The sequence below is a fragment of the Mizuhopecten yessoensis genome, unplaced genomic scaffold (assembly GCF_002113885.1).
Source record: "Mizuhopecten yessoensis strain PY_sf001 unplaced genomic scaffold, ASM211388v2 scaffold715821, whole genome shotgun sequence".
Lineage (NCBI taxonomy): Eukaryota > Metazoa > Mollusca > Bivalvia > Pectinida > Pectinidae > Mizuhopecten > Mizuhopecten yessoensis.
Window position 1 is genome coordinate 19,565 of NW_018479808.1, and position 21,956 is coordinate 41,520.

Below are 21,956 nucleotides of genomic sequence, written 5' to 3' on the forward strand. Positions count from 1 at the left end.
CTGTGAACAACGAGTACCTGACAGCAGGAGCTGTATACAACCGTGACGTGTAACGAATTCTGAGAAAATGATGATAGCGTTTGCTAATCCTATTAGATGATCACATGGGCCTGTGTTATCAGATGATGTAAATAGGATAGTTTTTCGTGTGGTCCATTATTCACTGAGCAGCCCTCCTCACCGACAACACGGTAAGCGATAAAGTGTCAGGCTATATTACAATCAGCATAAAACTTAAACTGGTGTGTACGTATCCTTAAAATACAATCATGACATAAGCGCTAAATATTTAAGCATACACAGTGAGATGGTTTTTGTTTCATTATTTATATTTTTCAATATTTTTCAATATCTATGTGAAAAAAAAGAACCTCAGTACAAGCTTTCTCTTTGTCCAGTATACTAGCAAAATGGTATTTAATAAATTGATTTGTCAACATAGCAAACCGCAGCTATATACATTTACCACCTAATATTTTAATGTTTAATCGTTGTGTGAAGTTGTAGTTCATACTTACGCTAACAATGCCACATTTTGACATTGAGTAATTGCATCTATGAATTGAATGTATCAATTATCTTTATTGGGGAGATTTAAAACATTCAATAATGTTTTAAGATTGTTTCAATGTCTGGCTTTCTCATAATGTCTGCGAGATGATTTCATAAAAAATCTTTTATTAAACTGTTTTTCTGGCTTAGACAATTAATGAAACGATAAAATAAATGTTTTTTGTGATATTTGGGGAGCTCCACGTCTCAGTTAACAAAACACAAACATAGTTCTTTGATTCACCACCTGTCGCAGTTTCCTCTTTTCAAACCACTTTTTAAATATATAACTTGATATCAATGTTCTGGCTGATGTGATCCTTGATTGCCGATTCAATGAACGGATTTTCCAATTGTATCCTCTGTCATATGGCGTATTAAAACAAAACAAGAGATCGATGTTAACGTAGTTCTCAGATAGATGATATCTTCTTAAAAATATAATTGCATGAATAACAAGTATACTGTATCAATGAATAAATAATGCATTTTACAATAATGCTAAAAAGTCAAAATGATCACTTTTTTTGCTTTATAGAATTGAAAAAATGACAAACAAATTGTTCTTGACGCTTTTCATACGTCTTGCAATAACTCGCCTTTATAGATTTCTCGACAACTATTGTTTGTTATTAATCAGCCTCTGAAAGTATATGAAAATATATGTTGAAAGTAATGAACCCATGTCTTAACCTCTGTTAGTAACTCAGCCAGATTAACCGTACTTTTTAATATATTTTTAGCACATTTTAGACGTTTGCCCTTTTGTTCACATGGAATCGGGCATCTTTAATTTCAAGCGCTTGATCAGAATAAGATGCGTACTGCCTTCTGAAATGCCAACTCTATGCGCTATTTCAGAAACAGTATAACAAGTACAATGTATTATCCTTAACCATTGCTTTGACCGTATGTCCTCTCTGATGTCAAAATTTCCATTCTTGAATGTGATTGTGTACAACTCTGCATGTTTCTGCTCTGGCGATATCAGCCATGAATGCATACCATTTAACAATGAATAACTTGTTCAATTCTTGTCGAATGCTGTCGAAATTTTACACGTGGACTTTTCTTTAAATGCTTTTGCTTCTGCTAAGGCGCTAAACATTTATATCCCGTTCGCACGAGAGCGTTGTAATGATATTAATGATAATAATTCGAGGTTCTTATATACCGCTTTATCACAACCTAGTTCGTAGGTCGTCTCAAAGCGGTTCACAAATTATTATCCGTGGTTATAGGGCCTTTGCAACCAGCCAATACCTTTCTCAACTCCATACGGAGCATACAGCCGGAGCTGCCATTTCGGCGCTAACAGCTAGCATTAAACATTTCTAGCACTGTCCAACCACGTACTCATTTACAGCTGAGTAGACTGTGAGACAGATTGTATTGCATGGTCCGCGTAATCACAACGGGTAAACCAGTTTCTTGGTTACCCCAAACAACTTCCATTTTTAAGAACTTAGGTATGTCCCGACCTGGGACCGCGCCAACTGTGTAAATAAGTTAATATGAAATAAAACATCCTGAATTAATTTTCAAAATACTGGCATTTTGTCAATTTTACATTCTTATGTTACTTACATATTTGACCAGACGATCTTGTAACAGATAAGAGTCCTGTATTTAACAAAAAAAGTATTCTGCTGCAAGTGTTCTTCAATTCTAATTTATTTCCGAAAAAGTAAAAAATGTGGTAATAATGATATATGTAGTTTTGAATTACTTTTTATACGATTTTTTTTATCCATATATGATGTTTGTGTTTCAACGATATACTGATGAAACAATGAATTTAATCATATGTGATGCAAATTTAGATACAGCGGAAAACATATTTAAATTTGAATCATTTAATTCAAAACACAGACTCCAAAACGGAAAGAAATTAACTTGTTAAACAGCTTAAGTTTTACATTTTTGTAGTACTCTATAATACAATCACGGTCAAATATGACGAATTACACTATCGATATAGTCTGCATCTTGACTAATCGTCTGGTACACACATGGTAGTGGTTCTTATTACGAGAGTAAGCCGGAAATATTATTATTCCTGTTATGGCCTCAATTTTGAAGAAGGAATTTCCTGGTGGTTGAAATGAGGAAGGAAATCCTAACAGATGCCATATATGTTGCATTGTGTGATTACCCTTGAGGATTGTTTCTGTTGTAATCATTTAAGATGAGTAACCGCTTGAATGTATCCCGTATTCACTTAAGTGTTTGTTATGCCCCCGCCATAAAATGGGGGGGGGGGGCATTTGTATTACCAATGTCCGTCCCGTCCCATCCCGTCGCGTCCCGCCGCGTCCCGTCCCGTTCCGATTCAATGTAAACACTTAGCAACTTCATTCTTTGAAAGATTTTGGTCAAACTTTATACAAAGGTCAAGTATGATTATACTTCCGACATCATTGTATTTTAGGGATCCAAGGTCAAGGCCAAGGTCACACTTGCTATATATAGAAAATCGTCCCGTCCCGATTCAATTTAAACACTAAGAAACTTCATTCTTTCATGGATTTTGGTCAAACTTTATACAAAGGTCAAGTATGAGTATACTTCGGACATTGTTGTGTTTCATGGTTCCAAGGTCAAGGCCAAGGTCACTGTTGCTATATATAGAAAACCATCTACTGATTCAATTTAAACACTTAGCAACTTCATTAAATATGTTATGGAGATGGTTATAACATACAATGAACCCATATGAATATTAAAATCAACTTTAAGTGTAGTACCCTGTGTGTGTGCATGTTTCGGGGTATCAAGATCAAAGTGGTTGTAACTTTTTATAGAACACTGAAACTAATTTCACATGGCGTCGGGGGCATTTATGTCTTACAGATATTTTCTAGTTACTAATGATATCAGATGCTGGTACCAGCATTTTCTGTCATATTATTATATAAAGCTATCAAAGTGTTTAAGCTAAACAAAGATAAAATATACACATTTGATGGAAAATAATAAAGATTTCATTTGTTTCTTTTTCAGTCTGGTAATCAAGATGGCAATCAACAAAAAAATACTTTGTTTTCTAGCATCCTTTTCCTTGTTTTACATCAATCCTGGCGCCGCCATAGCCACAACATCAACACCTACTGATGTTTGTAAGTAACGATAACTATTTTCATTACTCTGTTTATATTAGCAGAACATCGAGACAGCACATCATCAATAGTTAAAAAGTCTCACTCTGAAAGTCGTGTATTTCTGAACAGTTACAATTACATTTAAGTTAAATGAATAAATAATTGTTGTACATGTAGAAAAATGCAAGTTTATTTATTTTAATTGTTATTACACTTTATTACGTGCGTCCTGTGGGCTACTGTAAATACATTTAGTGATGGTATACATATTTCTTTCTTTTAAGAAAAAATATACTGGATGTATTTAATCATCACTGAAACATTATGTAAAAAACATTTCCTACGTGTATAGCTTTATTGAGTCGAAAGCATATTAGAAACAGAATTTGTTCAATGCTGTTAAAGAGGTGATGCGTATTTTCCCCTTTAAGTTCTATCAATCATTTCAATAAGGATCACGTATGGAAAACATATCGGGGAAAAAACATATACATACAAGGAAAGAAAAATATAAACTAAAAAACAAACGATGTGGATTGGAAACATAAGCTATTTAACGGAAGTACAGTAGTCATACACACTACTTGATGTAAACCTATTGTTACATCAACAATCTTTGAAATATAGCAAAACACAGCAACACCACACTATGCATGGTTTTTATTCTTTTCATGTGCATGGTGCATCCTTTTCATAGATACATTATTTTTACATATTTGTTATCTTTTATTCGATTTTGTATTTCTTGAAATCGGAGGAATCAAACGTTACGTTCTTAATACGACACTCCTTGCAAGACTATATCCTTGAATAATTAAGTAAGCAAGTACTATTGTTGGCAGTAATGTGTAACGGAACACTCCAGGTTTATCTCAATTTAAACTCTCACAAACACTATATGTATGCAGGAACTACAAAAACAAAATAGCAAAATTTAATGTACATTTCAAATATTTTGTATCAATGAACATTTCACATAAAATCTGACATATTGAAAATCAATGAAAGAAAAACGCGTGCTTATTGAAAGCTTGCAATTTGTATAATTACAACATATCGTCGTTTGAAGCACGATTTTTCAACATTGACTTTATAAAGTCATTCGTTTTATAATGTTAGCATGCCAAGCCCCTGGAACAGTAAATGTTAGCGTCAGTGACGGAACTATCGGAAGTGTTTTGGTGGAATGCGAATACGAAGGAAACAACACCGTGAGAACCATACAGAATAGTGGACCCACCGACAGTATCAGTGTTCCTAACTGCACTATAGTAAGAATTATTACCAGTTCATCTTATTGCTGGGGTTTCTGCCAAAAGCAGAAAAAATGTAATAACACTGTATCTATTATATTATCTTTTAAACAAATGACAAAACAAAGTGTTTAACAACTTGATCAATTATCTTCTTTCTGTAAGGGTTTTAAATCATTAAAACGTTTGTAAGATATGAAATATTTAAAACTTTCCAAAAACAAGCACCGTTTTGTAGAAATGAAGTATTCACATAACACTCGCAGTGGTAAACGAAAAGTACTAGGGGCGGAAAGGGTCAATTCTGGCTTCATCGGGGATTTAGAATAATTATGAATTTTTAAATTCATTGGACAACTGGTTTAGGAGATATGGCATTACAAAGAGAGACATAAACCCGCATATTCATAATAAAATGCGTGAATACCGTCTGTTGTCTGATATTTGCAAATTGGTCGTTTTGAAGGAAATTAACTAAACACTCTTAAACTTTTGAAAGGCTCTGTAAGTAACAAACAAATAAACATTTGTCATGCTTAAAAATTTTGATTGTCACAATGCGGAGGCTTTCTTTATGTATGTTAACTGTCCAAAAACACAACATTTTTGCTATTTCTGCATAGCAACGCAGTTTCGTTGCTATGGTAGGGCATCTACGCATGTGCATTGGAAAAATCTACACCAAGAAAGATAGACTCAATTAACCAGTATGATGTTTATAACAGAAATCGGTTAAAATTGAAACTGACTTTTTATGAGGCACAACATTTTTTTTTGTCATTCTGTTTATAAATGTATATAAGCCAATGTAAACATTAATTTTTCGAAGGGCCTAGTGAGCTTATGCCGTTGTGCGGCTCCGTCGTCCGTCCGTCGTCCGTCCGTCGTCCGTCCGTCAGTCCGTCCGTCCGTCCGTCGTCCGTTCGTCCGGTGTCAACTTTTTACTTTAAACAACTTCTTTTAAAAAAACAGAATGCCAAGGATGATGATAGTTTGCCTATAACATGCTAAGATGAATGGCTACTAAGTTTGTTTAAAACACTGACTTTGACGTATATGCAAGATCACAAGGGTTGGCCAATTATCTAAAAAAAAATCAAATAACTTTTTATTCAAGGTCACAGGAGTGAAACATTTATAAAGTATTTAAATCACTCTATCTGAATAACAATTTAGCCTAAAATGTTGCTATTTAGGCAGTAGCATGCCCGGATGAAGGCTTACACCATTGTTCAAATACATGACCTTGATTTTGTTCAAGGGTCACAGGGGTCAATTTGTTTTTAATCATTTAAATAACTTCTTCTGAATAACCAAAAGGCCCAGGATAATGATATTTTGCCAGTAGCATCCTTGGAAGATTGACTATTAAATGTGTTCAAATTAATGACCTAGCCGTTTTTCAAGGTCACAGGAGTCAAATGTGTTAAAACTTTTAAAAGGATTTGTTGAATGACTGATAGTCACAAATAAAATACTGATATTTTGCCTGTAGCTATATTTTAGTCAACTTTCAATGATACAAGTGTGAGATTAATACCAGTTGAGCGATTCAGGCTCTTTGGGCCTCTTGTGCTATATAGTCAGAGTAACATGTATTGTTTTCCTTATCATGACGCAGACAAAATTAGCCGTTTGCATGTTATCAGTCTGTATGTAAATAGGTATCATTCATCATATTGTAATATGGAATCTTTATCCTAATTGAAAGTATTATTCGAAAATAGATTTGCAAACTTTCACTTGTCTTGTACCTTATAGTGAAATATTAATAATTTGTGTATATATTGTTTTACAGAACAAACCTGTGACACTTGTTCTTTTCAATGACACACATAATGCGTCACTTGGAGTTGTTATAAAGAAGGACGAATCGTATGTAGTTAAAGAGATCATCGTCATTTGTAACGGATCACACATGACAGTCAAAGAAAGTTTCAACAAGTATGTGTCCATTGATTTCAGTGTTTACTTGCGTAAGTTCACTGCTCGAATACTACATAAGGTACGTCAACAATGTACCATAAAACTATTAATACAGCAAAACCATGCATTTGCACATGATTGTAAGAGTGGTTTAATTTACATGTATTATACAATACTAGGAAGGTGTTTATTAATTTTCGTACACATCACGCATTGCCTTTAAATTACAATTTTGTGAAATGTAAATTATTTAGTCAACATTAGATGGTTCAAGTAAAGTGCAAAACGATAAAAAAAAAAACGAAACCAAAAGAACTAAATAAAATGACGGGATCGGAACGCAAAGGAAAACCCCTGCAAGTTAGGGAAAATAACTTGCCTGCTCCATTACACTGGACATTATCGTAAGATACATCTAATATGAGGGCCTCTGCTGAATCAGATGTTTCGTCTGTGTCTTCTGTTTACGGGACAGCTAAGAAACCGAAATTGAACTGAAGCCACTTTGAATTCGTAATATATTCTCTCATGTTCTTATATATTTTCATTTTATTTGTTTACTGATTTACATTGTTTTTGTCGATGTCTTCCTATTCCCCACCTTCATTTGACCTTAGTTCTCCTGTGATCGTTAATCTAACACTAACAAACGAAATTAAGTTATCTGTTTTGAAATTTGCATAAACAGAAAGTAAATAGTTAGTATCATTGGATTATTTAAACATTAAATTCCGTTCTGTTTATAGTTACAATCTTTTTTATTAATCAGAACTGCAGGTTGACAGATCGTCATTTCATAAAAATCATCTTATACAATGTACCAGCTGAATACTAATTTCACGTGTTAGTGTAAAATTAACGGACGTATAATAACCATTTTAGAGGAAAAGGTTGTTTCAGATAAAAAAAAACAACAGCAAATTGAATTGTCGGAATGACTTTTTATCGGTTTTTACGATGGCGGCTTCCAGCTGAAATAACTGTTATAACTGCATCTGTCCAACCAAAATTAAAGCACAATATAGAAGAATGACCAGAAAGTAAGGGAATGCTTTTCTTTTCGCTATAATGTGGAAGGAAAAATTCTCATTCTTAAAATATTAGGCAATAATCGAAGTATAAGTTGAAAGATTATCATGTAATTCAATGATAAGTTAACTAATATACAATGATCTAGGGACTGATTAAACATTATCTATGCAAAATCACTGTTTGCATTCCTTCATAATCCTGGCAATGTCATGTATACAACGTTCTTTCACTTATTCGATTGAAACTAAATTATTATAAATGTTCTTTTGATAATGTACAATGTTTCAAGGCGACAACAGCATTATGCCAAACAGACTAATGCAGGCTTAAACTTTGTTAGACATTTTAGATTACTTGGGACATGGTAATGAAACCTGGGAGGTCACTTGAAAGAACAACTCTTACAAAAAAAATCCTTTTAAATTATTGTTAAAAACTGGTTGGTAATTTATCATTTCTGCTTCAATGAAACAAGATGGTTTCAATTTCAAACGTTTCACTTTTCGTATATAAAAGGAGAGAAAAAAAACCCAGATCGCATTACCATAAAGGCTTAGATTCGACGAAGTCAGGCCGAAAAAACTCTGGAAGGAAAATGCATGATTAACGGTCACATGAGCTTGTTTTGTGTAGCTTGAATCGCAAGCCTAGAAGTTAACATATGCATGTACTGTTATTTTTTCGTTTTGTTTATTCACGTGCATTTCCTTTTGCATAGATTTGGCGAAGCCAGAACGAAACAAAATCTGAAGAGAACAATGTACGACTAACGGTCACATGAGCTCGTTATGTGTAGCTTGTGAATCGAATATAAAATGCATGTCTGTTAGTTTTCCGTTTTGTTCATTCACGTGCAGTTTCCTTTACTATTTCGTGTATTTAGTATTATTCTTTCTTGTTTACCTCATTTCGTTTCGATTCGTACCGTATTTGCTTTCCCTTTTAAAGTTACGTGTTCCCGCTTTTGGCGCGTTATTTACAGCTTCGAGCTTCTAGTGGTTCATGATTGTTGTGCTAGCGATCAAACAAAACTTCCTGGTCTTGCAGAAAGCCAACGCACGTCATATATGACTATTTTTAAAGAAAAGAAAAATTTTAAGCAAACAGAAATTTCCCTGTTCTACCACAAGTGAAATAGTCATCTTGCAAACAATGTATTACGGGTGTTTTACAGGGAGACATATCAACGTTTCTTTTCATATTTATCTATATAAGGAAACAGAGTACTCTGATAATGACCATGGTTTTTCTCTATCTTCTAGTTCCGTTCTTGCCCCAACGGTGCTTACAAACATTCCGCTGCACAATACATTGACCATGAAAGTGACAGACGAAAAGAGTAACAACCTGGCCACTGCTGTTGATATAGCACACAATTATAGGTTAAACATTACCGGCCCAGGTAAGATTGTATTGTACATATAAAACACACTGAATACAATAATGTTATAAAAAATAATATTGTTCTGATACTATGTTTATGAATGATAAAAGACGAATAGAGTTTNACCACTGAAAACAATAATGTTATAAAAAATAATGTTGTTCAGATACTATGTTTATGAATGATAAAAGACGAATAGAGTTTGATTTGTTTGAAAATAAAGTGAGTTAAATGAATTAGTCACATCTGCCAAGAGTACCAAGTGGTTTTACGAGATATATTGCCGAAGTTTTCAACATTATTCTGTGTGTAATTTTTTGCTCTTTTAATTTTTCATCATGAGGCACGGTTAACTACGTTTTTGAGTGATTTACACACTGGATGTAACGAACACTGACCAGGATAGTCGTCTTACCGAAATTAATTATGTTTACATTATAATCCTTTGACGATAAAATGCACTTTTTTCTAACCCTGCGATTCTTTACCTCAGTTCATAATTGTAGAATATATATCAAGAGAGACAATGTTAGATAAGATCACTTACAGCGGCTGCTTCGGCCAGCGTCCATTATCTTTCAAAGTTTTACCAAACATTCTTACTCAGTGCATGCAAGTTACAACCTACAACTTCACATTTCCTTTTTTATGTTGCATGCAAAGTGTATAAAAAAAATGATTATGTGCTTTATCTTATCCTTAAGAAAGATCGCAAAGGGCACCGAGACAAGCAAAACATCCAAAGAAAACTTCTTGTAATTCTAGTCTTAATATAATCCCGTTAGATACAGACAGAATTAAATCTATTATAAAGATAGCTTATTATCATTTATATCCGTTATACTAATGAAAATTGTAATATTCAATTTCAGACAGTTTGTTTCTTCTCGTTGAATCGTGTGATGCTGCCTCAGATTCTAGTTTCAAGAAGGATTTAGTGCAGTTATACGTCGACAGGTGAGCTCCTAAAACCTATACATTAGTTATCGCTGCCGTTTTCATACAATGACGTTAAGAAAAACCTTAGATATTCCATGAACAGCAAGATTCTTTTCAGTTATGCTCGTTTTACCAAGTGATGCTTGGTTTTATTTGGATGCTTTCGTGTGATACGCCTTAACAACAACTCGAACATACATGTACATGAAATGTATTAATGATATACTTTTTATAGAAAAAGTCTCATATACGTTTGTAAGTTTGCATTCAATTTCTTTCAGGAAACCAAACGATGATTTTGGTGTTTTAGGAACATTTTTAAATAATATAACTAAAACAACTGAAGCTACTATGGTTGGTTTCCGATTAGTTGATTCTCCTGTTGTATACCTACGCTGTGTGGTCGATGTTTGTAATGAGGCCGGTTGTCCATCTCTGACTCCCTCAACGTCACAGGTAGGATCGTTACAGAACATAAGTGCGCTCTATACGTTTTAATCATAGAACAGGCCATGCTGTCTCCAGTTTACTGATGAACGAATGGATGAATTGATAACATTTCCTTTCTGTGTATGTCCTATGTCTATTTTGAATGTCCTTATTATGCCATCGCCATAAAATGAAGGAGCTTATAGTGTTGCCCATGTCCGTCCTGTCGCGTCCCGTCCCGATTCAATGTAAACACCCCTCCCGTCGCGTCCCGTCCCGATTCAATGTAAACACTTAGCAACTTCATTTTTTGACAGATATTGATAAAACCTCTTACAAAGGTCAATTATGAGTATACTTCGGACATCGTTGTGTTTCAGTGATCAAAGGTCAAGGCCAAGGTCACACTTCCTATATATAGAAAATCATCAAATGAATCAATTTAAACGCTTAGCAACTTCATTCTTTTATGGATTTTGGTTAAACTTTATGCAAAGGTCATTAATAAGTATACTTCGGACATTGTTGTGTTTCAAGGTTCCAAGGTCAAGGTCACTGTTGTTATACATAGTAAAACTATCAACTGATTTAATTTAAACACTTAGCAACTTTATTTTTTCACCGATTTTGGTCAAACCTTATGCAAATGTCAAATATGGGTATACCTCTGACTTGATTTCAATAAATGTTATTGTCAAAGGACAAATGGATTGGGCAGCAGGCATAGCCTATTTAAGCCCTTTGCAAACATAGTACCAGACAGTGGTACAAGCATATACATAGACATTAGAACACACACAAACACATATAAACAAGTTGGTATTATCAAATTAAGAATCAAATTAGGGGAAACAACTACTAATACTCATTTTTATTATAATTGAATCTAATGGTTTAAATTCTTACCTTTTATTTTGATATTAAAAAGACATATACAAAATATACCGGTATATATATATAAACATATTATGAAGAGAAAAGAAAAATAATTTGTTGATGGAGCTGCATGTATAAACATTTGATGGGATTAAATTACCGCACCCAACAGATACAGGCCACCTCTGACATCCTGGTGTTTCAGGGTTCCAAGGTCAGGGCCAAGGTCACTTTTGCTATTAATAGAAAATCATCAACTGATTTAATTTAAACAGTTAGCAACGTCATTCTTTCACAGATTTTGGTCAAACTTTATATAAAGGTCAAGTATGAGGATCCCTCTGACATCCTTGTGTTTCAGGATGGTAATAACATACAGAAAAAACACATGCATATTAAAATCAACTTATCAACTTTAAGTGTAGTACCTTGTGTGTGTGTGCATGGTTCAGGGTATCAAGATCAAAGTGGCTGTAACTTTTTATAGAACACTGAAACTAATTCCATATGGCAGTTATGTCTTACAGACATTTTCTAGTTTTTCCTATATCTTCTGTCATTATGATATGATTATCTGTCAGTGTACATTCCGATTTCTTCAGGTGTTGCTTATGTTTTGCTGTAAGTCTGGCTATATGCATATATATGTATTTGGGGATTGATTCTCCTATATATCGATTGCTTGGTTACTGAATAAATTGATTGTTTGTTGTCTCATTAATTAGTTAATTATTTAATTGATCGTCAGTATTGGTAAAGGTACATCAACACAGGTTAAACACTATTACACTGTAAGAAGAATGGAAATAGAGTAGGGATAAAAATGAAAGCAATTAAATGATCAGATATACAACATTTGCCATTTTACGGCATGCAGCTAGGTTTTTAATACACCTTTATTCACAAGTGAAACTTGCTAAAAAAAAATATAGGATATAAATAAAAGGAAACATGATTTATGCATTAGAATATGATTTTTAATACATTTCCCGAAGTTTTAATTAACGTTTTATTGAAAATTTTATAATGTTTACTTCAGTTTATTATCTGATCTGTCTAGTTATCTATTTTTCAAGATCTCGTTATGCATTAACTGACAAGTCTGTTGGATAATTGCTAATGCTGTAAATGTAAAATAGATCAGGTTATATTTAGCAAGAAAAGATTTCTTTGGAAAACGGACATGTGATGAATATATTTGATTAGATTAGGCGTAAGAAAGAGTTGTGTTATTTATATTGTTAAGACACGCGAATGTTAAATTGTTACAGAATATCAATATATAATTAGATAAGGACATGTTTAATTTCTTTTAAATTTTGAATACAAATCATATAATATAATAAATGTTTTCAATATTTGCATATTTTTTTTCGTGGTTAATATATAATGTTCAATATTTTCTTCAAACTAGTTTTATAATAAAACATTCAATGTTATATATAAACATATCCGGGTCATTGTCATTGTAAGGACAAACATACACGTATATATGGAGTATATGTATTCTGTAGCAATCAATTGTAATTGTAATTGTATAACTTATTGTGTTCCCAGTCAATCACTGGATCAGGTCGCAGACGGAGGAATGTGGACACAACTAATCGAAGAGTGACTCTGTCAACCTCATTCAGAGTAGAACCGTTATTTACAACAAGTGGTGTTAATGGTAAGTACATATATGTATTCCAAGATCCACGTTAGTTTCTATTTAAAATGGTATGAATAAAACTATTTTAGAACTCTTTATTAAAGACGGAGTCCGGGAGGCTGTAGTGAATAGTTTTGTTTATAGAAAAATAAAATGTGTGAGAAGAGTTTTAAATCTCAGATAAACCGTTAATCATTATCACGTTCAGTTGTCACATATACATATAATATATATTTACAGTGTCATATTTATCAAATAAACCGTCACCATTTTTACAAATATATTATGATACATTTTGCCTTCAACATAAAATAAAATAAAATACGAAATGACAAACCAAAAACAAAATATCAAACTATTCAAACATCACCATTTAGTATATCAAATGATGAAACCGATGTTATTAATTGACCCTATACATACGATTTATTTAAAAAATCTTTATCCTATAGATTTATGCCTTTTACCCCCAGATCTCTATTCAGAGATAATTGTACATTAAAGCCCCTGTTTCATCTATACATTATTTTAATGCTATTTTTTGCAATATCCTTTGCGCTTTTTATTTGTGCATTCATCCCGACTATAAGGTATATAACTTTCTGTCTCTCCTTCCACTTGTTGTTCTATTTGGTAATCGGTCGTCCGATTTAACGACATAATAATGGGCCCAAATGACAAAATTTATTGATTTGCCGATTAACAAATAATGAAAATATAAAGTATTTAAAAACCTAAGAAATATAGTTATTTGCAGTTATTTATGTTTTCTTTGAAAGCAATGTATGACTGTCCTGGGCGTTTGCTGCAATTTATGGGCTGTGCAATAGTACTACAATGCTATAAATATAAATTCATTTTCATGTTTAATAACATATTTATTCTTGAAGTTGAAAATAATGGGGTTTATTTTATAAATATATTTGCATGATTTTAACACCAAACTTACTACAAGGTACTTTACTCATCACAACAATGCTATACTAACACTGCTGCTTGTGAAGATGGTATTAATGCAAGAATTTGAAAAGAATATTCACTGCAAAAATAACTTAATTTTTGACAGTTTATCATTACTGTAGTGTGATTTTTATATTTCTTTTTTTGTAGTCAAATGGTATCTCTTTATACTGAAGAATTTAAACAAACCGTTAATTGATGCTTTAATGAGTTGAAAAATAAAATGTCTAGCTGTCTTTTAATAACAAAACTACTATGGTTGTGAAAAGCATGTCATACGATGTTGATGTACGTTATACGACAAATATGTAAAGTGTAATTACTAAATATTTATCTTTCAGGTTCTATCATTGGTGACAGGAAATATGCTTTCATAGCAATCCTATTACTTGCAAAGTATTTCCACTTTTTCCGTTAAACCTACGCAAATATTCAGCCCGACAAATTTGTGTAGGAGAAAAAAAAGACATTGTTTAATTTATTCAATTTAAAATTCTAAAAGGACTTAATGATGTAATTTTATCATGAGAAACATAGTAGAATTGCGTTCACCATTTTTTCCATTTTTTATATTCATGTTAGATATATCTTTTTCGTATTTTTTAACTTAACGACACCCTTAGAGTTGCTTGTTCTTGAACTAAAAACATCATGGGCCGGTCTAGTACCAACAAGGATATATTTTGTAATAATATATATGATGTAAATATTAACAAAATATATATTATATGAGATATGATTTGTTTTTAGTTAAACGCAGGGTTCTCACCAGATATAAGCAATCAACACAGGCTGAGAATGACCGAAATTGTTGATTATACTGGGAACACTATGCCCCGTCCAAGAATGAATAAATTAATTTTATTTCAACATGTACATGTTAATTATTTTGTTTATCGCAAAGACAGTTTAGATCGTAATCAACAATAATATCAATCGTATTTGTTTTCAATTCAAGCTTTTTTAACTTGGACAAATCTGTTATTCTGTGCCGTGTTATCTACGCTGTGTTTGTATTAAGTAAAACATGATAGGTAATAAGATATTCAAAACATCAAACGTCTCATTTGTACTAGCTTTTTAGTTTGTAAGGACATCATAGCAAGGGAAATAACTCGACATGAATTTTAAAACATATGTTAATATAATCTATCCTTATTAACAAATGATGCTTATCGTCCTTTGCTATTTGACTGTTCGCTAGATAAGATATAAGTCTAGGCATCTTCAATAAGATTCATCAGTTTGGAGATATGTTATATCAAATTTTGATATATTTGTCCGGACGTTTTATTTCACCAAGTACTGAATCATTATTTAATGACTGATAATTTGTCCTGCAATTTGATATTAATGGTAAAGGCCAAAAAAAACCTGGATATACGTATCCATTTTTTTCCAGCATTTGTAAACGATTCCATTTATTATTTTAATCCGATCATAATCTAAAACAAATCTAAATTAATAAAAAAAATATTCTTTAGTGTCATTCGCATGTTTTTATAGCAATGCTTGTTTCAAATGCTGATGTAAAATATATAAACGTTTATCGTATGTTTTAGTTGGTGAGTGGTGAGATTGGTAATTTCAAACAAAATATGCCTCATATTACTATCTGCAGTTGCACATCATGCATTGGTGAAAGTTCCTTGATGACAATATTTTACAAAGCTGAATGACCGTATCACTCAAAAATGTGATGCAACTTTAAAATTTGGTTATATATACAGTATTCCAAAATATTGATTACACATCATCATACATCTGGTTCATCCTTCTAGGTGATGATAGAGACAAGAAAGATGGAAATCTAAATTGTTTACATTAATGTAAAAACACAATTAAGAGGAGTACTGTTTTAAGTTCAAAGTCAGATACTTAGACAAATGTGTATTTAATGAACCCTGTAACTACTCCAAACAGATAAATATTTCCATCGCGGTTACGACAAACTGGGGGGACTAAGCAGAAATATTTAGTGTTGTTGGAAAAGAACAAGTCTTTTTATGTAATACAACCAACATTTCCTACTAATTTTACTTAATGATAACTGTTTCCAGTACTGGATAATGGGCAGTTTATACTAAACACCCAAACAATTTCTAATTTGATTGATTGATTTGATAGGCGTTCATGTGTCAAATGCTTTCATCGACTGCGTCCACTAACAAAATTATACTGACAGAAGAAAATAAATATATTTTTTCAACGATGATTGATGAAAATGATTAATCACATTTATGTCATTGTACAGTTTGTGAAGCTATGTATGTGATATTGGAAAATTCACACTAAGTCTTTCATGTATACTGTGTATTTTTTATTCAATGTTTAATAAAAACGTAACAATAGTTTTATGAAATATGATAAAATGCATCACACCACCAAGTTGTAAGAACAAGAAAACAACAAGCTCATACCGAAATATTAACATTTTATAAATAAAGGAAATAGATACATATAGATTATTGAAACAGTAATAAAAGAATTAGACCAAATGTTCAAAAACGTAAGCGTCGTCTGCTTCATCGATGACAACGGCCATGTGATTTTATGTCACGTGCAAGTAATTCCACCCCTTCAAGATATAAATATAACAACTAGGGTAGTGTCATAATTCGATTATCAACATTCATTTAGCACAAGGAATAGCAAATACTACCACCTATCATAATTGGGACCATTGCCCAAAGACTTAAACTAAATGAAAGCCCCTAACCTAGATCTTGTTGCAAACACAGCCATTACCTCAATGACCCATTCCCCAACCTTGAGGTAAAAACAGCACCAAGAAGACAACTCATTTCCGTCACCAAAATACAATCTATCTGCACTTGCTATTGCTGCAATTTCATTTGTTCTGAATTTTACGTTCTTAAATTCATATTAATTTCCATAGGTGACAATAATCCGTATAAATATTATTCATAATACATGAGGTAGTTTTAAATTTTGAATAAACGTGTTTATCTTCAGCGTATAAACTAAAATGGAATCATTTCACCAGCGAAATGCTTCAAGATCGAGTCAGTCTACAAATCATTTTCATACATATTAAGTAATGGAGATTGTTTTACCTTGCCGAACATAGTAAAACAAAACAGTTCTATAATTTCATTCTAAACCTTTACCCGTGATATGACAGAATTATACATGATTTCGATTGTATTAATTACTACTAATGATACAGATGTTTTAGTAAGTATAAGCCAACATGATATCTTTCATGTGATTAATCGCTTTCGAGATATCAATAAACGGACAATGTGAGGCTGGTAACTGGTCTTTAGGGAATTGGGAGGTTTTATTACACTGTTCGTTGATTAGCACACACAAAGTACTCAATAAGTATTTGTATCAGCTAAAGAGTTATTTCCCCTCACACATGAAAAGCATTGTTTTACAAGGCATAAATACATCGTATTAAAATGTCGCCCTCATTTAAATATAAAATTACCTTGTGCTCTGAAAAGATATTTTTGACATGGACAAAAAGTGAATAATATAGTTACATGTTTAATTAATAGGTAAACAAATGAACATAACATAATTTAAAATGTCTAAGCTTAGCTGTAAACAGTTAATACCAATATATTATTTAAATGTCAAACATGTTTATTGACAGTTTTAAGTACCAGGTTAACACTATTTCACGCTGTTCTCGGAAGTATTAATTCGTGTAATTTTGTATAAAACATAAGTAATACATTACAATTGCACAGATCATACACATAATGTATACGTCAACAGGAAATGTGAATTAAATGTGGAATCAGTTAATATATCAGTTTAATTTAAATTCCAAACATGACTTTAAAAGTAAAAAGAAATCCATTAACGCTATTTCACACAGTCCACTGGGGTATCAACAAGTTAGTATAATTCCGTATCTGACCTATGTAATATACTGCATTCGTCCAATTTAAAGCTTTCTTAAGGCAACATTTCATAAAGGAGTCAAATGTCAAGTATTATATGGTGTTAAAACCAGTAAAATCGTCGTGTCGCAATTTACAGATGTACATGTATACGTTCAAGATATGACTAGATGAGACCTGATTTATCTATTCTATAAATATATTTTTTACCGAACACGTATGTCACTCATAGCTTTATTATCACTGCAATGAATTTTGAGACATCCTTTGTTCAAATAAAATCGTTTACGATATGGGCTACAAGATACTGCAATTTTTTTTTAAATCATCAATAACTCAAGTTTCTTTTGAAGTATAATCTTGCATACAGTGCTAAACAGAAAAGTAAACCGAATTGTTATCGAAATTGTAACTTGATCTATAAATCGACAAATTTGGGACAACTATGAATGAAGGAAAGAATTAGAAATATTAGAATTGGAATTATAGAAAAGAAGTCATGCCTTTTTGTCAAACGGTCTGTTCATTTCTTTTTTTTATGTCACATTTGTCTCAAACGATATAGGACGTTAAAAGGGTTCTATAAATGATTTCCAATTAGCAATGCTATCTCAGGAGAATGATCTTAATAAAATAAAATAATTATTTCGTCACCTGAGACTGAAGAAAGTAAGTAAATCCATTGATAATTTGTGTTACAATTTCGCATCGTTTGGAGTGTGTTCCTTATCTAACAAGGCAATACCTGGTAAACTGTGAATGGATACCTGGTACATCTCTACCAAAATATGTGCTTCTAACAATCCAGTGCTCATTTTTTTAACTATAATATCTCTCACTTGACATAGAAAGATAAGTCACCAGCCGGATTGGTTTTGTTTCTCAAAGACGACTTTAAACCCTCAGCCATTGCCTGCAATCACCGGTAATCCACGTAAATATAATGTAAATATCACACAATACGAAAAATTGTTAAAGTGCTGATGTGTAGTAGTGGCATTGCAGGTACAGATTTGAAGAGTATTAGATTACTCTTTTATGATCAAAATGTCCAATGTAGTCCGTTGTCCATAGCGAACATGTTGTAACCATAATGCAGTTGGCAAAATTTAATTTAAACACAGAATACATCCGTATTGTTATGCGTCATCACCAGTGTCTATGCATTGATTGTTTACACATCAATGTTTAACACAATTAAGGATTCAATCTCTCTTCGGTCGATTTCATGGTGTGATGAATTGCGTTGCTCTTGGAGAAAATTTAACGAACTGCAAATGAACCATAAAGTCGACCTAAGCAAGATTTAAATATTATATTTCAATCAACGTGTCTTTTTTTTCAATAATTCGAACTTGTGAATTCCATTCTTTTGGTGCAAGTCTGCGTAATAACGTGATTAAAAAAAATTGGTCCGTCATTGAAGGACCATCATACAACATGATGGTATACGTTGATTGTTCAATACAGCCAAATTATGTAGAAACAAAACACAAAGCCATATTTTCTGACGCGTCATCGCGGAGGAATAATTTCTAAATAAGGTGCGCATGAACTGCTGCGAGTCTACGGCAGCCATCCTTTTATTAGCTCGAAGTGAAGAGCTGCTAAATGTCCAGGTTCTACATCTCCATGAATGTGAAGCTGCAGTAATTGAATGTCGAATTAGTCAAGAAACCAGACGTGGCTTGAAAGGACGAAACAATTCGATATGACAGTTGGCTATTCGACTGCATTTCATATAGGGGGGGACCACATGGATCTACGATGTTTTCGATCTATACAGGGGGTTGATGCAAGAGGCAGAATGGGTAGCTGGAGTGAACATTTCTAGGACAGAACATGACTTGTCATTACCGCTAGCAACCGTGAGCTGATAATATTTTGCAGATTGGTCGTTTTTTGGTTGTTTTAACAATTTTGTGCGTAGCTTCAATAAAAATGTTAAATTTCTTCAGAGGTATCTTCTCTGTTTAAACATGTCAATAGTTATCTCCCTTCGCAAAGTCTGAAAATATGTATTTATACGCACAGACAATGTTAATCTGGTCACAAACAAGTTACGTGTGGTAGTTGCATTGAGTCCAATTTGAGTAAAATTGAAGTATTGGATGTTTAAACATCTATTTGTGGGAAACATTGTGATTACGGTATATTACATTCATGTATCAGTGTTTGCCTTAGTCTTTATAACGTTTAACGATGTGTAACGCTTTGCAAAGTTCCAATTTTGACGGATGAACATATCGAAATATGGCTAACGAATACAGGTATATATTGTTTCCAATTTGGGAAACAAGAAACCCAAAAGGCGCCAACCATTGAAGGGATCTTTGTCAGATCGACGGAAAGATCATCTTTTACTCCTTTGCTCTTCATTTTCCTTACAAGTACTATAACTCCTAAGTGGAAATCTTGTAAATTATATTCAACTTATTGATTACATATGTTATTTGTCACGATATCAAATATCATTAAATAAGGATGCTTAGAATTAAAATTCGTATTTAATTAGAAGTGCTGTCGATCGGTGATGAATTATCATAAGGGTCAGGGGTATTGTATTATAAACAAGAGGGGCAAGGAAAACATACAAATTACATTTGAGAAAGATCACTCCAGTATCTAGAGATAAGAACATCTAACTGTCAAAATCAAAGATAGCCACCAGGTGACCTTTTTTTATTCTCCAAAGTATATAAGCACAACTTGGGACTAGGGGGACTTAAACATCATATTTAAAAACCATCCCTTTAGGAATTTCTTAAAGATAGCTATCACAAATCTTAACTGTCAAGTTCTAAGATGGCTACCTTTGTTTTTCTAATCAGTTTAAATATTAAACCTGAACACGTACAGACCAAGAACACCCTGCGTATCAAATCCCTCCATTACTTTCTGTAAAATAGCGATAACAAATCTTAACAATCAAATCTAAGATGGCTGCTTTGTCGGCGTCTTTGATGTCCCGTTATCCGCTAAATTTGGTAAGCATAGCAAGGAAGTCTGAGGAACATCCACTTGAAATAAGAGAAAATTCCTTCGTGTGATTTCTGAGAAATAGCGCTAACTTTAACTTTCACATTTAAGACAGTTGCCCTGTCAGCCGTCTTCGTTTTTCAATCAGCACTCAATAAATTCGATATACGTAACAAGGAACCATGGGGAACGTTCACGTTAAGAATGGCCCCCAGTACTTTCTGAGAAATAGCGCTAACACATTTTAACTCCCAAAGTTCAAGGTGGCTGCCTGTCGGCAATCTCGGTTTTCCGATCAGTCCTATATGTCGATATGCGTTACTAGGGACAACGGGAAACATTCACGTGGAACGGACAGAATGACAGACGGTCCAAGGAAGAAGGAAAATTTGAATAGCTCATCATCAAAAACATAAGATATCCCGTCGAAAATTCGCCTAACTGGGCATAACTGCCACATCTTTGTGCTGAATATCAGCCTTACTAAAAAAATACAGAAGAATGTACAGCATTTTTCGAAAGTTAAGTAAAATGTGTATCCAGTATATATTCTGGAAAAAATACTGATAAAAAGGCGCATTGGCACGATTTAAGTGTTAATGTCGTCTCTTGTAAAGGTCACGTGACATACGCGGTACTTACGCACTGGTTTAAAGAGCCTGTTTGTGCCTTTTAACATCGGACATAGCGAGTTGGTTGTGAAAATGAATGCATGATAAGTAAAGATTATAAAAGATGAACATTTGTTTTAAAATATTTGATTTTGGTGTATTGTAATGACTACGAACAACATAAACATGCTTGTGTTCAGGTGTTTGATTGGCCATCGAGTTCATCCGACATGTCTGACATAGAGCACGATCTGGATATATTGTTTGCCGACATGTTAAAACCAAGTCGTCCGACTTGCAGAAGTTGACACTAAGGTTGACCGATGAATTGGACACCATCTCCGATCCCCTTATCGGTCGGTTTTCTCGATCAATGCAACGACGC

General features: G+C 33.0%; 1 protein-coding gene across 1 annotated transcript; it reads left to right on the forward strand.

The window, feature by feature from the left end:
- The first annotated feature begins 145 nt into the window (after positions 1-145).
- LOC110441278 lies at positions 146-14,945 on the forward strand. Its single transcript, XM_021484390.1, has 9 exons — positions 146-191; positions 3,556-3,671; positions 4,773-4,924; positions 6,705-6,850; positions 9,127-9,266; positions 10,121-10,205; positions 10,469-10,643; positions 13,050-13,161; positions 14,445-14,945. The coding sequence occupies exons 2-9, from the start codon at positions 3,569-3,571 to the stop codon at positions 14,519-14,521; spliced, it is 990 nt and encodes a 329-aa protein (XP_021340065.1). The 5' UTR covers positions 146-191; positions 3,556-3,568; the 3' UTR covers positions 14,522-14,945.
- Positions 14,946-21,956: the final 7,011 nt, after the last annotated feature.